Raw genomic sequence first — 19,729 nt, forward strand, 5'->3', positions numbered from 1 at the left:
TGAGGCTGAATCTTAGCCAAGAGAGAGAGAGCTCCTGGTGAGGAATAGAAATGAAATGGTTTGTTATCACGTTGCATCCCCAGGCTCAAGCTCATAGTGTACACATGTACATCAACCCATATCAAAACCGTGTTACTGTATAAAACAAAGGTAAATAGTACACGACCTCACATGCATGAAATGCATGAAAGCCACTTTGAATCTGGTCATTAGCTTAATTGTAACAGTTTCTCACTCTCAAATCTCACTGCCCTGATGTTATAAACTTCACTGTACAAAACAGCCTCAGTAATAAATGTAGAATTGAATCTGTGTTTCTGTGCCAGTGTCTCAAAAAACAAAATTACACATCAGCAACTTCAGAAAGCTGCTATTTGGCAGCGCGCCCATTCAGAAGCCAAGGCCAGCGCAAAAACTGGAAGACGCTGTTGCATTGAGAAATATAACCCAGATCTCTGAACAATGAAGAGGCAAAACGATCTGATGGATGGTGCGTAACTATTTTGTAAACCGCTAAGTTTCTTGTTTTTCAGGAAGTTTGAATGCCCCAAACCTCTTCTGGATATTGTTTAGTAATGTGGTCAAACAATGTGGCAGTGTGAGTCATTTTTACACACGTCCAGTCTATTGTAGGGATCCACTGGTTGCTTTATTGCAGCGGTCCCCAACCCCCGGGCCTCGGACCGGTACCGGTCCGTGAGTCGTTTGGTACCGGTCCGCGAGAGTTGAAGCTCAGGTGTGAAATGTATGGTTTTTATCGTTTTTCAGCGTTATTTCGTTATCGTTTTTATCGTTAACTCGGTTTTCCTGGGTCTTTTCACATGTGTTATAAATAAATCTTCTTTTTTTCGGTACCGGTGCTAGTTTTATTTTGTATTTATCCGCGACACCTTAAAGCCCGGTCCGTGAAAATATTGTCGGGCATAAACCGGAAAAGGTTGGGGACCGCTGCTTTATTGGATATGATACTGGTCTGATCCTGACTTAAGAAGCTGGATCAGATAGGGTGATAATTTGCCACCAGGTGAGCAAATATGGCCTGTAGGGTCAGTCTGGAGGCTTTTCATCCAGTTACAACAGCAGCTTTTCTCGGCACGTCTTTGACGCAACTGAAAACTCCGATCGCTTGAGATGACCAATGAGAAGAACTCATCAAAGCGTCTCTCTTGCTTTCTCCCTCTTATGTTTGGTGTAACACTTGCTTGAATGCACTCAGGAGGTGCACTTAGACTAAGAGAAGGAAAAGGACAGCAGTGTGTAGTAGTCTTAAGGCTCAAATTGAGCTGCAGTGACACTAATGCAAATACATTGAAAGAATAACATTGACATTTATTATTTCACTAAAGCTAGTTTCGGCTTGTATATTTTTGCAAGAGATTTGTCTCCTTTTAATAAATCGTATACATTAGCATATACTTTTTTGTTTTTTAAGTAAGGAAAGTAACATTCAAGATAGATTTATAAAAAAAAAAAAAAAAAGTGATTCCCAGTCTCTTCCCCAGAGTGAGGATTACAGTCTGTTAATTTTAGACTTTTAACACTGGTTGTTCTTGCCTAATATAGAATTAGAATAAAACCTTTATCATGTGGTGCGATGTGCGTTAGCTCCCAAACACTCTTTTCAGGCATCTCCGTCACCTCTCCCTCCCTTTTCAGTGGTGCAAACATATTTGAAGTGAAGTGTAAGAAAGGGTAACTGTGGCAAATGTCCCAAACTTGATTTGTGAAAAGGGCTGTGGATCTATCTTCAGTTTACCTGCGACGGGGAGTGGGAGAAAGTATTTAAAAGGAAAATCTAATCAGAGAAGGCGCATGCGGCGACAGATTCTGTCAGGACAGAAAAGTGATGACGCTCCCTGTTTCCCATATCAAAGCTATTATGCTGAAGGAGTGGAAAGCCTGGGCAAAACAATAACAACCACGGGAGAATAATGGAAATGGAGAAATTCATAAAGGCCTTGACGAAATATGAAATCCCAGAGTGGTTACTGAGACAGGAATGTGTTAGAAAGGCCAAAGGAAAAGCCACCCACATTCTCTGTCTCCCACAAAAACGCACAAACATGCACAGTGGACCAGTGGGAAGCAATCTTCAGGAACATGGACAATGGGGAAGCTTCATTGTAGCCCACCTGACAGGGCATAGCTCCTAGTTTGATGAAATGACAGCGTCACTGAGCTCTGAAGGCTATTGGATATTTTAGTTGATGGCCTGCACTCCCGTCCCCTCTGACGCTCTGCTTTTCTCAACTATAGTGAGGATCAGACATGGAGGACATGAATGCCATTAGGCGTCAGCCAGCCAGGCAGCGAGGCAGGCGGACACAGGCTGATAAGCGTATGTTCGTTTTATAAGCCACGACTGGCTCAAATGGGCTGCAGAGAAAATTAGGATTTGGCTTTTATTCGCTCGTGCTCGCTCTTCCCCCCCCCCTCTTCCGCTCATTTATTCATACTGTTTCACTGTAGTTTTCGCTCTCTGTTCACATCCACAGTGCTTCTCACAAGGTCAGGTGTGGAGTGTACCTGGCATCTCACAGGTCCACGCCTCCCGTTCTTCTCCCCTCGTCTGCCTCTTCTCGCTCTGTTTCTCGTTACCTGCGCCCCCACCTCTCCATTTTTAGTTGGTCCCACTGCATTTCCCATGGCCTCTTTCCCTCTGCTAACCCCCTCTCTCTTCTTATTTCGTCTGCTTTTTTTTTTTTTTTTTTGTCCCTCAGCTGTCTCCTATTAACCTTGTTCATAGCTCACACTGTCTCCCCTTTAAGATCCTCCTCCTCCTCCTCCTCTCCTCTTCTCTCGCCACACTCTCTTCGCTCCCTCTTTCATTCTCTATTCCTGGCATCGCATTCTCTTCACACCCTTTCATCCCCACTTTTCTTGCACTTCGCCTCCCCTCCTCCGCTCTCATCCTCCATCACTTTGGCATTCCCAGCCTGTCTCTCGTCTCCTCCTTTCATCCTTCCGTCCTCCCAGCATACTTCCTCTCCTTCTTCCTCTCTGATTCATTTCCCTCTTCACTGATGGACGGTGGGAAATGTCAGCGTGACCAGGCAGAGGATCAGAGAGGACTGTGTTAATATGGCAGGGCTGTCACAGTGCCATCAGCAATAATGTGTGTGTCTGTGCGTGCACATCATGTGGGTGTTAAAAGACATAATGATAGGTGACAGTACTTAGGATGCCGACATCTGACTACTTAAGGATGTTGAGGAGGGCAGTTTGTGTGTGCATGTGTTTCGTTTGTTCATGTGCATTTGATGATGCTTGTATGTCACCTGCAGGCAGCAGAGCTACTGTAAAGTAGAGCAGCAGTGACATAAGGCTTCTGTTCTTACTCTCCTCCCCTCCAACCCTCTTTCTCTCCCCTATTCTTCTCACTCTTACCCTTGAACTGTCTTCTATTCACTAATTCCCTTTGTTCTTGTCCCCCTCCGCCTCCGATCTCTCTGTCTTGTGTTTTAATGTGACTGATGCACTCAAAATGTGTCTCGATTACTTTTTTTTTTTCTTTAATGCTGCCTTGTCTCATCATTTCCAAAAGTCTGTTTGTGTAGATGAACATGCACACACTGACTTTACTTTCTCCCCGTCTGCTGTTCTAATGACACGGAGTCTGAGCCTTTGGGCTGGGCTTTGGGGACTCACTAAGAATGAGGTTGTGCAAGTCTCTGTATGTCTTGTGTGTAATATTCATTTCCCCGTGGCTGTAGGAAGTCTCATAAGGCTGGCCCTGTCTCTCATCTGAGCTCTGGCAGGAGTTGACCCGTGGTGGCTCTCCTCTTATTGCCTCCAAATGACAGGCAACAGGCCCGGCTCAGTTTGCCCCCACATTTTTGTGTGGACGTAATAGATATGTGTGTGTATGAATTTGCACATAAACGAAATGAGGAGTAAGTTATTGTCAATCCCACGCTGTAATGACCTATGACATGCCACTTGGTCCTTATACTACAATCAAGACTAGTAATCAAGGTATTCAATAACCTTTTATCCTCTTTTCTCCTCCTCTGCTACATTATTTTTATAACCACAGTCTGGCTCCCACTCCCAAACCTAATCTGTATTAGTCTGACTTGTTTAAGTAGGCTGACAAAGGAGTGTAGCGTGATCTTTACATAATGCTCTAGACATTTGAAACGTTACAGGCCAGGTGCTTGACAATAAAGCAGTAATTTGATGCCCCCGTGTGTGTGTGTGTATGCTCGCCGTGTGTCGACTTGCATAGCTATGCTCGTGCATGAGTCTTCAAGCAAAATGAAATTTAAAAAAAACAACAACTTGTTCATCTTTTCAGCCCAATAAGGCTCGCTGCTGATCCCACGGGCTGTTTAGTGGTTGTCCAGAGGTTCCTCTGTGGCTACAAGGGGGTTGTTTTGTGGTTGTAAATTGGGCTGGTCCTGGGAGAGCTGGTGTTATTCTAGGAAAGGCTTGCTTTCTTCCACTTTCCCACTCGGTTCTTCACTCATTCCTGCCTCTTCTCTTTCTCTGTATTGATACCTCAGGTCTCCCTTGAGAAGAGAAGGTGTGGTGTTTATTGCTCGTCAAACGAGAAAGACAGCGTTGCCCTTTCCTCTTATCTCTTGCGTACGGGTTTCGTTTGTGTGTGGGTGCCTTTATATATATGTGTGTGTGTGTGTGTGTGTGTGTGTGTGTGTGTTCTGCCAGTGCAGCAGATCATATTAGTTTCAACACAACAGCTTGAGCTCAGCACAAACTAGTGGAACTAGTTTTTCAAGTAATTGTTTGTCTTTAGGGGAAATTGTGTTTTGCTCATTCTATGTGTGTCTGTGTCTGTAGCTTCCCGGTAAACACACTGCGAGCGCACACACTCGTATGGAAATGTAGGCCTGGCTGCAGACATTTGAAGTTGTGTATCCGCCGGTAATCCACTCTTACTTAAAACAGGTGCCATCTTGCTGACATACACTAATGCGCGCTTACTCATACAAGTAATTACATTTTTCACAGAAACCTGGATTACACACACAGAGACGGACACACACACACTTGCACAGATTGTCGTTCTAAAGCTCCTTCGCTCGTTCTGTTTCTCACACACCCACTGACAAAACGCACTAAGAAAAGCATATTTATTTTGACTCTTTGCTGTTACACAGGAATGTGTCGGCACAGAAAATGGCAGGCTATAGAAAAGCATAACCCATCCACATGATTTATGACCTATGGGTAAAAAAGAACTGGCTTTCCTCCTCCTCCTTTCCTTTTTTTCTCTCTCCCCCAACACACAACTTCGCTTCCCCCCACCACCAATCTGTCCACGCACGCACTGTCATGGAGAGGTACCAGACTCTTGGCCTACTTGCCTGAGTTTAGTAATGCTGTCCTGTGTATCACACACACTTCCATAGTATCCTCATTTATCTTTGCTTTGTACCAAGACTGTTCCTTTTCTTTGCTTTCTCCTGTAGTTTGTGTTTAAAGGGAAACATTGAGAGTAATGCTTTTTTTTTTTATTTTTTTTTGTCTCTGTCTTTGTTTTGTTCAGGAGCTTCAGGTCAGCGTGTAAAAGTAGACCAAGAGGTGACATCGTATCCTGGCCAGACAGTCAACCTGCGCTGTGCCTTCGCTGATCCCACTGGGGTACAGCTTTCAATGGTAAGATATACAATCCCATGATGCATCTGTGTTTCCCCTTGGTTAGTATTTGATTACCTCTTTGCACCACTATACTCTCTCAACTGCAAACTAGATTTGTTGTGTGAAATTCAAATAAAAATGTCTGTGTCATCCCAAAACTGGAGCTCATTGTGCTGACTTGACACAATACAATTCAGTGAAATTGGGACTGCAGTTACAATTTGCTTTTACACTTGAAGCCAGCAGGTATCCGACTTGAAGTGGATTTGATATTTAACTCAAATTATGACAATTTTCCTGTAAATAAAGTAGTCATTTACTCACTGATTTGATTCTGCGGGTCCGTAAAACTGTGTCTGAGGTGGAAAAAGCAATTCTCTTCAATAAAATTAACCAAGAAAAATCAGAATATTGCTCTATGTGCCTTGTTTATTTGCCACATTGTACCTTAATCTAACAAATCATGGCTCACAGAAATAATCTAGAGGCCAGCAATAGGTTTTTGTCACATTTAGGCTTAATGTTTTATTACTCCAAACAAACAATGCTAAGCTACATTTTGCTTTAGGGGATTGAATATGGTAATGGGTGCATTTCTTAGCTGCATTTCAATGAAGCTGGAAGTGCACAGCTCTGCATGGTTCTGCTAAGAACAGTCGAGAGAGTACTTCTCCTGAAAAACTCGCATCCATATTCATACCTACTCCCCACTTAATTGTGATGCCGTGTACGCAACCCTGTGGAGTTTACATTAAAATGTGGATATCTTAAAACGCTGTCGCGGTGTCGCTTATCAATGCCATGATGAATGAGGTCTGCTGTTTTTCATTGTCTCTCTATGCTTCCCGTCCACTGACCCTCTCGGTGTGTGCCATCATAGGTCACATGGATGTACGTGCCAGAGCCAACCCAAGACCCAGTCAACATAGCTGTGTTTCTCCCCGGGAATGAGCCCAGCTATCCTAACTCACCTGTGAAAGGCAGAGTCAGCTTCGTGCCCAGTCCTCCAAAGGTGGACAGCCCTTCTATCCAGATTACTGATGTTAGGATGACTGATGAGGGGAAGTATGCCTGCGAATTTGCTACCTACCCTGGCGGAAATGTCCGTGGCACCACCCAGCTGGTCATGCTAGGTAGGTCACTAATGTACTCTACGCACTAAGCTTAAGAAAAGATGTGATGAATCAAGGAAAAAGCCTCGGTGCTTAATGGCACAGAGGCATGAATGCTTTATCTCCAAGAAGCTGAACCTCTGAACCACTTAAAAAATTGGACATGTGGTTTGTGAAGCAAACAGATTTGTTAGAATTTAATAAGAAAGAGGGATTTTTCCCATCTCATGCTTTCATCTTTACTCTTAAGACTTCATGAATAACATCCAGTTGGAATTTCAGGTAATTTCTTGAAGAATGCCAATTTTATTTAAAATTATAAAAAAAAAAAAGAATGGTATTTGATGTGCCAGAAGATGATTATTGTTATTGCAATTATAATTTTACCTAGCCAAGTGTCCAGGTACAGTTTGGTCTCTAATTTTCTTGTACTGTAGTTTTGCCTGTGTACACCACCACAGTATTTTAATCGAATAACCAACATGTTGTTAAAGTGCAGACTTTCACCCCCAACCACCTCTAATAAAACTAGTAAGAGTAACAGACATTTTTAAAACTTTAGAAGTGGTCAAATCACATCTCTGGTACATTCTTAACAAGAATGGGTTCACTGGCCAGCTCTGAAAATGAAAAGGGCCCAAAGACCTTAAACACAACACGACATTTCACCAAGAACATTCTAAAGCAGGTTGGTATATCATTGTCTTTTTGTGTGTGCATGCTGTGAAGCGCAAAAATCTCTTTATAAATGAAAATACTGAGTTTACAGAAATGGGCAAACCACTGGTTACACTTTAGACAAGAAGAACAGATTAGACTTGGTCAGAAAAAGAGCCAACACAGACCTGAAAAGATTATTTGTGAGAATAAAACCAAGATGAAATTGTGCTAAAATGATAGGAAGAGAAAAGTGCAGAGGAGGAGAGAAACAACTTGTGATCTGATACCATATTATCTGTTCAACATAGTGGAGACAATATTATGGCAGAAACTGTGAAGAGTACGGGGCTATACTCTCTGCTCATATTCATCCAAACGCTGCAAAACTGATCAGACAGCGCTTCACAATCCAAATGGATAATGCCCCAAAGCGTACTGTAAAAGCAACCTAAGAGTTTCTCAAGGCAAGGAAATGGGATTTTCTTCAATAGCTAAGTCAGTCACCTGAGCTCACCCAACAGAGCAGCTTTTTAGTTAAGTATAAAACTCTAATGAGCGCTAGACCTGGGGCAGTCATTGACTACGAAAGATTTTCATCATATTATGAAGCAATCCCCATGTTTAAAATGTCCTATTATTTATTTTTTCATCCTCTGAAAATGGGGGCTGGGCATAACAGTGTCTTTAGTTTATAAACAGTCATTGCAATACTTTTGTGAAACGCCTTGAATTAAAGCTGAAAGTCTGCACTTCAATCACATCTTGATTGTTTGATTTTTAAAACCTCTCTGTGGTGCACGGAGGCAAAACTACAAAAATGATTTCTTTAGCCAAGATTTTTTTTTTTGCTTTTTTTTTTTTTTTTAAATCTTTAGTTAAATTTCTTGCACTACTGAACCTAAAAAGCTTCTAGCGTGAACACGAGTGTTAAACATCTGCAACACCAGCGCTACCCTACTCTGGGATTGACTTCCTGAAACCCTACAAACTCATTTTTAAGAGATCCTGAACCCTGTGTGTTGTGCATCACGCTGAGTCGTGGCTTTTACAGCTCTATTTGTCAAGGGGTAACTTCCCAGCTTGTTGCATTCGTTGCTGTTTGCCAACATGCACTCCTGGGTTCAAAGCCATTGCAGCTTTTTGTCTCCCAAGGACTTGAATGTTTCCTGTTAAATGTATTACACGAGGATACCACTCAACAACAAGCATTTTTCAAACCTCCCCCCAGCGGCTTTTAGTCAGGTGCACAGGAACCCAGCACCATTTCCTCTGAAAGATTTGAAGCTTGAGGTTTTTTCACAGACTTTCACAACATGAATTAATTGAGTAGTCAAGCCATTTATAAAAAGTGGAATTGCCCAACTGTGTTTCACTGTCAGTTAAATTGGCTTTTCCAACCAAAAACCTACTTTCATGTTTTGCCAAAGTTTCAAGAGACTCATTGTGTCTTTGCAAGGCAAATTAAAGCCAGTGTGTTTTTCTTTTCCTTAAATTTGTCGCTCATCTGTTTGTAGGGAACCCATGTATATATGGCTGTTCGATATAACGATATATATCAGATGACGATATAAAAACGTCTATCGTTTCATTTTACGCTATCGTTTGTTTCGTGCTGTCGCAAAATAAACTCTTTACGGCAATATTTTTTTCATCGTTTTGATGGTCACTGTAGTGGCTATATTAATTTCTTAAAGTTCTCTCTTTCTCTTATATTTTATATAACCACACTACAGACGGACAAGCGCCTGTTTTTATGCGTTGTGGTTAGCAACAACGACGGTAAAACCATCCGCTTGTTTATGTTCCACATAAACCTTTCACAATACAACTCAAGATCCTGTTGAGACTTTTCAAAATAAACTGAATCATGTGACAGAGCAGATAATTTACGGATGAGAAGTAAAAAAGAGCCGCCAGGTGCTAAAAAATAAACCTTAGACTCAAACGTTAGAACAGGCTGTTACGGAGCCCCTCAGGGGACATGGGAGAAAAAAAAATTAGGGAGGAAAAAAAAAATTAGGGAGGAAAAAAAAGAAATTAGGGAGGAAAAAAAAAAATTAGGGAGAAAAAAAAAATTAAGACGGACTTTTGCGAGATCTCGCAAAAGTATTGCGAGATCTCGCAAAAGTATTGCGAGATCTCGCAAAAGTATTGCGAGATCTCGCAAAAGTATTGCGAGCGCTCGCAAAAGTATTGCGAGCGCTCGCAAAAGTATTGCGAGCGCTCGCAAAACTCCAACAATGGCGGCAGCTACTTAGTTGTAATATTACTCTTTCTGGGTCACAAAATACACTTTTAAGATATTTTGAGGCGTGAATGTAGTTGTGTAAACGTCAGATACCTGCTCGGTTTACAAGACATCACATATTTGCAAAAGAGCTCCGACGTTTTTGGAGATCTGACACCCACTAGCTCGAAGCTAACGGGAGGTCGAGACCTACTACAGCCGGGAGGAACACGGCTTTCCCGGCACATCGTGCCTCGACCTCCCGGTCGGCTTCGAGCTGGCGGCCACTAGCTCGAAGCTAACGGGAAGTCGAGACCTACTACAGCCGGGAGGAACACCGCTTTCCCGGCACATCGTGCCTCGACCTCCCGGTCGGCTTCGAGCTGGCGGCCTCCGAAGAATGCGGCTAAAACTTTTGCGAGATCTCGCAATACTTTTGCGAGCGCTTGCAATACTTATTGCGAGATCTCGCAATACTTTTGCGAGCGCTCGCAAAAGTCCGTCTTAATTTTTTTTTTCCTCCCTAATTTTTTTTTTTTCCTCCCTAATTTTTTTTTTTCTCCCATGTCCCCTGGGGGGCTCCGTACTGGGGGGCTCCGTAAAAAATGTATCGTTTCATAGATCGGTTAAAACACTGGACTCCAGCTACATGACGCACAGCTGGAAATACTTCCCGCAAGTCGAGATTCACAGAATTTACAGAAAATGTTACATTTTTGTGATTTATATCGTTATTGGAGATAGAATTCTTATATCGGGATATGAGATTTTGGTCATATCGCACAGCCCTACATGCATATGTAACTTGCAAACTGTATGAATGCAAAGGATCTTCCCTCTTACTCTGTCTGCTTTCCTCCAGCTCAAACCTTCCCCCAAAGGTAGTATATAGGTTAAAAGCATATGCAGCTGGGCTTAATTGCTATTATAAGTGGTATTGTCAGATCAATTGTGTTTTGTTAATGCAATGGAACCATTGGTCTAACTTTGGCCCAGCACCAGTGCCTCTGCCCTGCTCCCCTCTCTCCAAAGCATCATGCCCCCATGCTTCCCCCTAGGCAGTATATTGATCTAGCTACTTGTCATGCCTGCTGTCAGCTCTTGTCCTGCCTGCTTTCCTCTGATCCCACACTAGTATCAGAGAGGGCAATTAAGAAGAGGGTAGAGAAGATGGAGGTGAGGATAACTCGGATCATGTAGTGATGTAGAAATTGTATATGGAAATGCATTTGGCCAGTCAGGGAAATTGTGCATCAGTGGTGTGTGATAGGAATAGAGAGGGGACAGATGGATTTAAGGTTTGGAGGGAGAGTGACAGTAGATTTAGGGTTTGGATGTGTTTGCACTGGTGCTGGTAATTGTTTATCAATGTTAACTCTTGGGAGCAAAAGATTGAGTGTACACACTCCAAAAAACTCAAGCTATCAATAACCAAAAAAAGGAATAAAATGGGGAAAAGATTACTTAAAGTAAACGAAATGATCTGTCAGCAGAAGAGTTTCAATTCGACAATTTCTAAATCAAGCTTTTAGAAAAGCCACATTTCTAGTCTTAAAAAAAACTTTTCTCAAAACTAGTGTGAGCAGACTAAAAGTAAACACATTTATCTTAATACAAATAAAAGATCTTAATGTCTTCTCAGTAGGGAGGAATTTGTGCTTAAATTTAGAATTCATTCTTATTGCACGACTACTAGAGCAAAATTCAATGTTCTTGTGACCGTAAGTCATAATAATAAAGTCTATTATTTGACTTTAAGTGCAGAGGATGAATTCAGAATTTAGTCTTGCAGCCTAAGGAAAGAAACAGGAAACAAATGTGTCTGTATCGCTTGCCAGATGGAAAGCAGGGTGAACAGGCTGTGGCTGGGGTACGTGTTCTCATTTAGTATCCTTTGGGCTCGACACAGATACCTCACCTCACTGTTATCACTGATGCTTGGAGGATCGGTGCTGGTGATGCTTTCTATTTTTCCCCTGTGAGACTTAACAAAAGGCTATACAGCAAGACATTTATACAGAAAAGTGGGATAAATTGTTTAAAAGAAGTAAACCTGACTTAGATTAATGTAGTAGTAGTAGTACTATTAGAAATGAGATTGGCTTCCTTGATGAAAGGAATTGATCTCAGTACGGTCCTGAGCAGTGAATCAATCTTGATGTATATCATGAGATAGCTTTTGTTTTTAACAATGACGAGAGAATTGCTTTTAATGTGGCTATATGTTAACATGACTTGTAATCAGTGTGGGAACCCATTGCACTCATGGTGTCACAGCTTTGTTATAAAAGCTTGGAGATTAAGAAAGCAAAGGAGAAACTTATCTGTAAGCATAATGGAAAAACCATAAAACAGTAAAGTATGATAGAACATCCATCCATCCATTTTCAGTGTACTTCAGGGTAATGGGGGGTGGTCTGGAGCATTTTCCAGATGTAGTAGGGCAAGGTATGGCATGGGCTGGTCGCCAGAACGTTTGCATTTTAGAAAATATCCATAAGCGCTACTACAAATCTAACTTCCTTATATGCCCACATGCATGATGGGCCACATGCAACTTAAAAAAAACGCAAATGGAAACATGCACAAGCTACAAAACACAATGGAATTTGAATAAAAACATGGAACGTGATGGAATAGCTGCAGAAGTAACATGCTAACAGTAAACCGCTAATAGCAAACATATGTACAGTATTAAATGACTCAGTATAATTAAAACACGTTACCTTCCATCCTTTTGTCCGTCACATCACCGATGAATACTTCGCTTCTTTTCAGGGTGTCTCAGAAAAATCCTTTGCATGTTTTGATTTATGTCACTCCCGCAGTTGGTCCGTCATGAACCCCCCTCCCCCCGAAACACTTGCTTTATGTTTTGTGAGATTTTTAAATTATTTTTAAATTTTTTTTTTTTTATAATTTTGTTTACTTTTGCATCATTTCTGGTGTTTTCTTAAGCTGCAGTCCGTTTGACCCCTTAGTGCCACTTTACACATGTTCACAAAACAAAGGAGTTCTGCCCATACCTGTATTATGGACAAAACAAATGATAAATAAGCAACATAGTTATTTATTGTGTTTGTCTGCAGGTATACATGATTCTGTGGTAGAGAATTGGCAACAACAGGCAATTCCATGTGGTCACGTTGATTTTAAATGTGTGAAGAGTTGAAAATGACATTCTCGTAGCTCTAATTTCATGTATTGAGTTACTCAGAGCTGGTAAAATTTCTCAAACAAGTTATACATTTAGAAACTAATTTCCAAAAAGCTTGAAAAAAGCAAAGTGCACTGACAACTCCTCCGTGGTAAGAATATATATCCTGTCATAAAATAAACATAATAGATATTTGATCCTACTTCAATGTTTACTGTGCTGAGAGAGGCTGAGCAGGGCAACAGAGGACGCATTCAGATCGGGTTTTAGATTTGCTTTTGCCCGGCTGGTGTCTCAGATTGTTTATAAATGTGCACAATATCTTTTCCCTCAGCTGTGTTATTTCCATTTTATCTATCTCTACATCCTTTAATCTTCTCTCTGCCACTCTGTGTCTCCCCCTGTCTCCACTCTCCACCCTTGCGTCATGTCGTTCATCCATCCATCAGCTAAACCCGAGAACTCGGCCTCCCCTGTAACAGTGGTTGCTGGCACTAAGCCAATCACTGTGGCAAGCTGTAAGTCAGCAAATGGCCAACCCGCTGCCGAGATCTCCTGGGTGACTACAGCCAATGGCAATTACACAACGAAGCAGCAGCCGGGGACTGACAACACGTTGACGGTGATCAGCGAGTACATCATGGTCCCAATGCCAAACGACAACGGGAAAGAAATTACCTGTGTCGTATCACACAGGACCCTGGTCAAACCAGAGAGCTTCAAGATGAATTTAGCAGTTCAGTGTAAGACCTCTCACAAGTGCACATACATCCATCAGCAATTATTCTAACCCGATTAATTGAGCTCATTGTATTGGGTTTTTCTTTATTTTTAAATTAATAAATTAAATTTCCTCCTCCCATTCATTCTTTCTTCCCCCAGTTGCTCCCCAGGTAACCATAGAAGGTTATGACAACAACTGGTACATCGGCCGCACAAATGTGGCGCTCACCTGCAAGGCTAATGCAAACCCCCCTCCAACCACTATCCAGTGGAAGTCGTGAGTATTGGCACATCCTTAAATCTATATTGTCTTATCTCTTTGTCCGTCTCTCCCATTTTTCTTTAGTCACATTTTCCCTTTCTTACCCTTCACCACCAGCTTCACAGTCCTCACAGAGCTATAATTAGCGCTTTTATTATTGCAACTACAGAACTGTGCTCTGATTATGGAGATAGTTGAATAATTTGTCATAATGGACTCTGTGACTTGAGATTTAACCCTTGCATAATGAGAAACACAGTGTGCGTCTGTCTCCATTTTCTGTATTATCAGCTATTAACATAACTGTGACAAAATCTGGGGAAAAAAAGTCTGGAAGTTTAAAATAGAAGAAATGAGATTTTGGGATTGGATCCAGCAACACTGATTTTCCTGCTGTCCCCATTGTATCTCCAGCAGTGTGTTATAATGGATTGCCTTTTAGTTAAGGGTGGCAAACTGATTGGTTTTGTGCTGCTGATCAAGATTAGCTTAATATGACGAAACAGTACAACGCAGCACGTTTCTGTAAATGTCCGACTCTCTGTCCCCAGTGTCAAATGTCCTATTTTTCTTTTCCTGTTCTCTTCTTTCTCATACCGATATGCACTTTTGTCCCTCTAGGACGACAGGAGAGTTTCCACCTGCAGTGCAGGTCAGTGAAAATGTGCTCAAGGTACAGAATGTGGACGAGTCTGTCAACACCACTTTTTTCTGTGAGGTCAACAACCAAATCGGGACGACCAAAGAACAGTTTGGGATCCTGGTCAGAGGTGAGTTTAAGTGTCACAGATCAGCGCAGCATGCTAAAATTAGGCACCTGCTTAAGTGGCCTTTACAATTTCAGTTAGATAACATTTTAAATATCATATTTCAGCATCGTGTGATGTTTCTCAGTGGAAACAATCTCATTTGTGCACTTCCCTGTGACATAATGAATTAACATTATGATTGTTCCTGTCACTGCAAGTCAACCCTTCTGTGGCTCTAAATGGATTAAAACCAATACGAAGGGTAATTTGCGCAACTTGCAAATGCCCCAGCACGCTGATAAATTGTACACAGTAAAGGCATCAATAAAGCAGTGAACATTTCATAAGTAAAGTGAGAAAGCCCACTCTTGGGACTCACTTGGGTCTCATTCATCATGTAAACGTTTCCCTTAGCTTGTACATAAAAACATTTATATCTGAACCGCGAACTGGAACAAAGTGCACTTTTATCACACAGGCTACACATTTCCTGGTGTCCTCTGCTCTCATGTCTTCCCTAGGGATGCACCTTGGATGCACCTTACATGCACCTCACATGTCACATATTCACACACACAAACGGACACATTTTCTGTGCTGAGGGCTAACTTGGGTGTTTAGTGTAGGGCTAAGGGGTCCAGCTGCTCAGTCCATGGTGTGTGTCTGTGTGAGTGAGTGCGCGTGTGTGTGTGGGAGGGAATCTGAGCGATCAGAGCTTGCATGTGCATTCCTTTTATGTGTTTTTTTTTTTCTTTTTTCTTTCTTGTTGTTGTTCTTCAACGTCATAAAACCCTTCCCCTCTCTGCTTTTAAGAGTGCGTGTTAGTTTTTTGTGTATCTTTGCATGCGCTTAATAAACTCTATTATCAAAGTTTCCATGCTTTATCAATACCCAAGGTCTGTCAGCTGCTTAGTACATCTTTTGGCATTTGCATTTTTTTTTCCCCTGAAGGTTTTTCATGGTAGTTCAATATTGTGAGAGCTGCACACGAACTAGACGGTTCCCATAGATATTTTCACTTCTACTTTTTCTTATTCTTTCTTTTTTGCTTCTCAGCCATACTCTGTGCCATCAGTAACAACAGGAAACACTAACGCAAAGCAAGCAACACATAAAGTGACACATTTGGCTCAAAATGATACGGTTCACTTTGTAATATAGTGGATTTTAGAATAGTCTGCAGTATGGCTGCAGTGATGCATGAACTAAAATACTTTGGGTGTGTGTGGGTACATGTTTGCAGGTTGTGAAATGCATGCATGTATTCAGGTGTAAGCACTTGGAGAGAACCTTCCAGAGCAGGTCATACAGTCCAATTGCTGCTGTTTGAGAGTTTTAGCCACCCCTTTCAACAGTGTTCACTTCTGTATTTCACCTCATACAAAATACATCCTCCTTCACTCTTCAGCCTGCACTTAGCCGGAAGTGATTTTCTGCTGACATCGGGGTAAACCTTTTCCATGATGGGCAGAGAGTGACTACATCTTAAGAGCCACCCAGCTCCTCCATGGCCTCATTTCAACATTTTATTTTTTTTTTTTTGCTTCTTCTAGTCCTCTTGCTCCGTCTCTCCCGATTTCATTTTTGTTTCTCTCTCACTCCCCCCTACATCTTTCGTCAAGTCCCTTGGCTCCTTATGGTGCCACAGCATGCGTCACCACCACTCCTCTGGGGCCATTCTGTACTGCTGCATACAGTAGGTAGTGTAAATGGCTTCTGTAGCACAAAAGGATGTCACCAACTCCTGCTGTGTATTACAAGACACAAGCAAGTGAGATACAAAGATCCAGCGAGCAGAGGGAGAAAGAGGCTGCTGCTTTTAGACTACAAAGATGGGGAACATGCCACACCAAGATAAATCAGTGCCAGCATGCAATCCTCAGTCAAAGAAGCAGAGAGTAAGGGCACGAGGAATGGAGAGAGAGAAAGCGATGCTGACAGCATTTAAAACTCATGGGAATCATGTGCTGCTGCATCCTATCTCCACCACTATTGGCCACCGCTATCTCTCAGCGTAGCGTGTGTTTCTGTCCGTCTCCAAGCCTCTCAGAACGGATCAGTCACCCTTTGCTGCTTCAGCTCCTGGCTGCTTCTCTTCTCAATTCCACCATCCGTTCCTCTCCTGCTCTGTCTTTTATCCTACATTTTCACTCCTCCCCCATTCTTCATCCCACTTCCCTCTTTCTCTTCTTTCATTTTCTTTCGGGTCTGCTTGTTCCTTACCCGCGTTGAACTTCCCACAGTTGGTCTTATTCTCTTGCTACCGACCACCTCCTCCTTCCATCCTACTCTTCTCTTACTCATTGGCACAGAAGGAGGATAAGATGCGAGCTAAAATTGCCAACACTTAATAGGTGACTAAACCAACAAGCGAGTGTCAAAGGAAAAGAAGTTTCTAGATAGCAAAAAGGGAGAGAAGTGCACATAAAGAAAGACGGTCGGTACTATTAAAGAGAAATTAAGGAGTCTAAGAAAGATGTGTAATGCCTTCAGATGGGATTGCAGTTCAGACCTGTGGATGCTAATGTGAACGTGTGTAGACAAACGGGACTAAGAGGGGCCGACAGGCGTGAAATGGCCAGCACCTGCTACATAGCAGGTCCCCCCACTCCCCTTTACCCCACAGCTGCATGACACACACAAATTTACACACTAGTGTCTGTGTGCTTACTCGCGCCTTCTGCCCTCGGTCTTGTCCTGTGCACATGGAGGCAGCAAGAGGGATGGATGTCCTCTCTTCTCCTTGCCTCTCCTCCTCTCATCTTCGATCCTGCTGCTTAGTCACACAGGCACGCAAACACATCCTAGCCTTCTCTCTTCTTGCATTTCTTTCGATTTATCTCTCCGATGCCATCTATTTCACTGCAGTTTGCTCTTTCATTGCATCTCTCATCCACTCAGTTAGCATATGCTCTCTCCTCATCCTCCTTATCTCTCTCAGGTTGTCTTTCAGCCTCCACAAGTCTGCCGCTGATCTTCTTGCTCAGAAAAGAGACTCCTGCCCCCAGCATTTTCCTTCTCTCCATCTCATGCTTGTGCTATCTTTCTCTCTCTAAGCTTAACTCTTAAATACCAGTAGCTCTTCCTTAATCACAGCTTAGTAGTCTCCATCCCTCCCTCCATCCCTCCGTTCTGGGCTCCTCTCAGGGGGGGTTCTTGTGTGGCTAACCCAGATTCCATCCATTTTTTTTCTTGGTTTTTTCCCTCATCATTCCTTAAAGGGGTGGCTCAGCTGAACCTCAAAAAAGTTAAATGCTCTAGATTGAATCCCCCACATGGTCTGAAGGGCTCTTCAGTTAAACGGAAAAGAGATTTCCTCCCAATTCGGTGCATTTTTCCCATTTTCAGACTCATCCAAGGAGACAGTTCAAGGGCAAGGGGCTTGGCTATTTTCCTCCGTGGGGTAGAGTGTGTGAGTGTGTCTGTGTGTGTACGCCTGTATCTGTCTGCGTCTGTCGTTGTGTGTCTCCGGCCATGCGAAAACAGCCAGAGAACAGGTCTGATGGAGCCAAGTCTCCCTCCAGCCTGCAACTGGCCCCCTTCCCACCCCTAATTAGCACACACAAACACACATTTCTGGAGACACACACTCGCACAGACACACTCAGCTGTGTTCAATAACTTAACATACTGACAGAGAATACTACTAAGGGATGCTCTAGGTGCAGCCCAGCACAACATCCGAGCAGTGATGACCATGGAGCACGTGTGTATGTATGTGAATGAGACCATGCATGTTTTTTGGACGGCTGCAGCAAACGTTACTTCTGCTCCATCTCTCTCATTACTCGCGGTCACTTGGAGCGTACAGTTGTGTTGGACATGACTTCATAAGGACCATGCTGTTTTTTTGGCTTCCACGGTATGTTGTGTGTCTCTGTGTGTGTGAGTTTTATGTTGTTGTTTTTTTTGTTTTTTTGGGGGGTTTTTTTGTTTTTGTTTTTGTTTTTTGGGGGGGGGGGGGTCATACTGCATGTTTGGTTTTCTCCCCACATTATCTACACAGCATGCATATTGCAGTTTTTCATCTGGTTCATTCGTCAGCATGTCTTTGAGGTGTCCTCTCGTCACTCACTCAAATTCCACTGGTGCTTTGTTAGGTTGTGACTGAGTCTGCACTTGGAGTCTGTGATGGCTCCTTTACATCTCTTTTTGTGAATCTTTTAAATGTTGTCTCCAGAAGGGTAGAATAAAACATGATGTATTATCCACAAAAGGATTTACCAGCGCAGACTTTGAAAAAAAAATACTCTTAAGAACTGACTTGAGTTACGCATTAAATATAATTAGATGAGTAGAATTCAGAGAGAATTTGCATTTGATTTTCAGCGTAATTCCCTTTGATGTGACAGCAGTGTGTGGCAGCATCGGGCCCAAACTTGGCACTGAGATTTTCACCACGTAGCATGTGGTGGAGCTCCACAGAGTCGGAGGTGATAATGCATTTCTTGTGTTCCTGTTACAAGTGGACACCGAGGGCTAGCTCTCACTCTCATGTGTGTGTGTGAAGGGGAATGTTTAGCACAGCTTGGGGGGGGGGATCTGTGTGCAAGGGGAAAGTAGTGTGAGAAGATGTACGAAAGGAAAGAAAAATGTACCCGCATTATTAATTCTTTCCCTAGGCATGTGTTGAAAGTGAAGCACAGAGGAGGAGAGCACAGAGAAGTAACACATGACAGAAATACAAACGCAAATTGGACAGGGAAAATGGATTTGGAGGGCTGAAGGAGCGTGTGCAGGAGACAGCTAGTGAAGTGGAGGCAGAGATGGAGAAAATGGTAGCAGAACTGAGGAGAGGAAGAAAAGAGTGAAGCACAGGTGTAGACAGCAGTAGACTACCATTCTCTCTTTTGACACGAATCAGTGTTACACGAGTAATACTGTCAGCTCTCTGTACAGTTAACAAGAGAGGCCGGCTTCTGTTGGATTTCAAATGGAACCGACAATAAGAATCGAGCTGATTTGCTACTTTCGAATTTAGGCAGGGATTTCAACGGCAGCGTCTACCGGTTAATCCTCTGCCGCGGCTGGTGAAAGTGCAGAGTGTGGAAAGGAAAGCAAGAGCGGTAAGAGAGGATGTTCGGCTTAACCGAGGGCTCTTGATCACTTTCTGCCAGAGTCTGAAATTAAAAAATACATTTTCTCACCACAATTTATTTGGTTTTATTCTGTAGTTAATGCGCTCAAACCTGAGTGGAGCGGTAGCACTTTGGAGTGACAGATAACAAACAGCCTATA

General features: G+C 42.6%; 1 protein-coding gene across 2 annotated transcripts in view; it reads left to right on the forward strand.

Annotated features, from left to right (window-relative positions):
• Positions 1-19,729, forward strand: part of LOC113032396 (nectin-2) — an 87,970-nt gene that overhangs the window by 25,082 nt on the left and 43,159 nt on the right. For both annotated transcript variants that reach the window (XM_080308414.1, XM_026185306.2), the window contains exons 2-6: positions 5,510-5,619; positions 6,482-6,734; positions 13,207-13,500; positions 13,640-13,757; positions 14,364-14,512. In XM_080308414.1, the coding sequence (XP_080164540.1) occupies positions 5,510-5,619; positions 6,482-6,734; positions 13,207-13,500; positions 13,640-13,757; positions 14,364-14,512 (924 nt within the window). The remainder of the gene's footprint in view (positions 1-5,509; positions 5,620-6,481; positions 6,735-13,206; positions 13,501-13,639; positions 13,758-14,363; positions 14,513-19,729) is intronic.

The sequence above is a fragment of the Astatotilapia calliptera genome, chromosome 11, assembly GCF_964374335.1.
Source record: "Astatotilapia calliptera chromosome 11, fAstCal68.1, whole genome shotgun sequence".
NCBI classification, from domain to species: Eukaryota; Metazoa; Chordata; class Actinopteri; order Cichliformes; family Cichlidae; genus Astatotilapia; species Astatotilapia calliptera.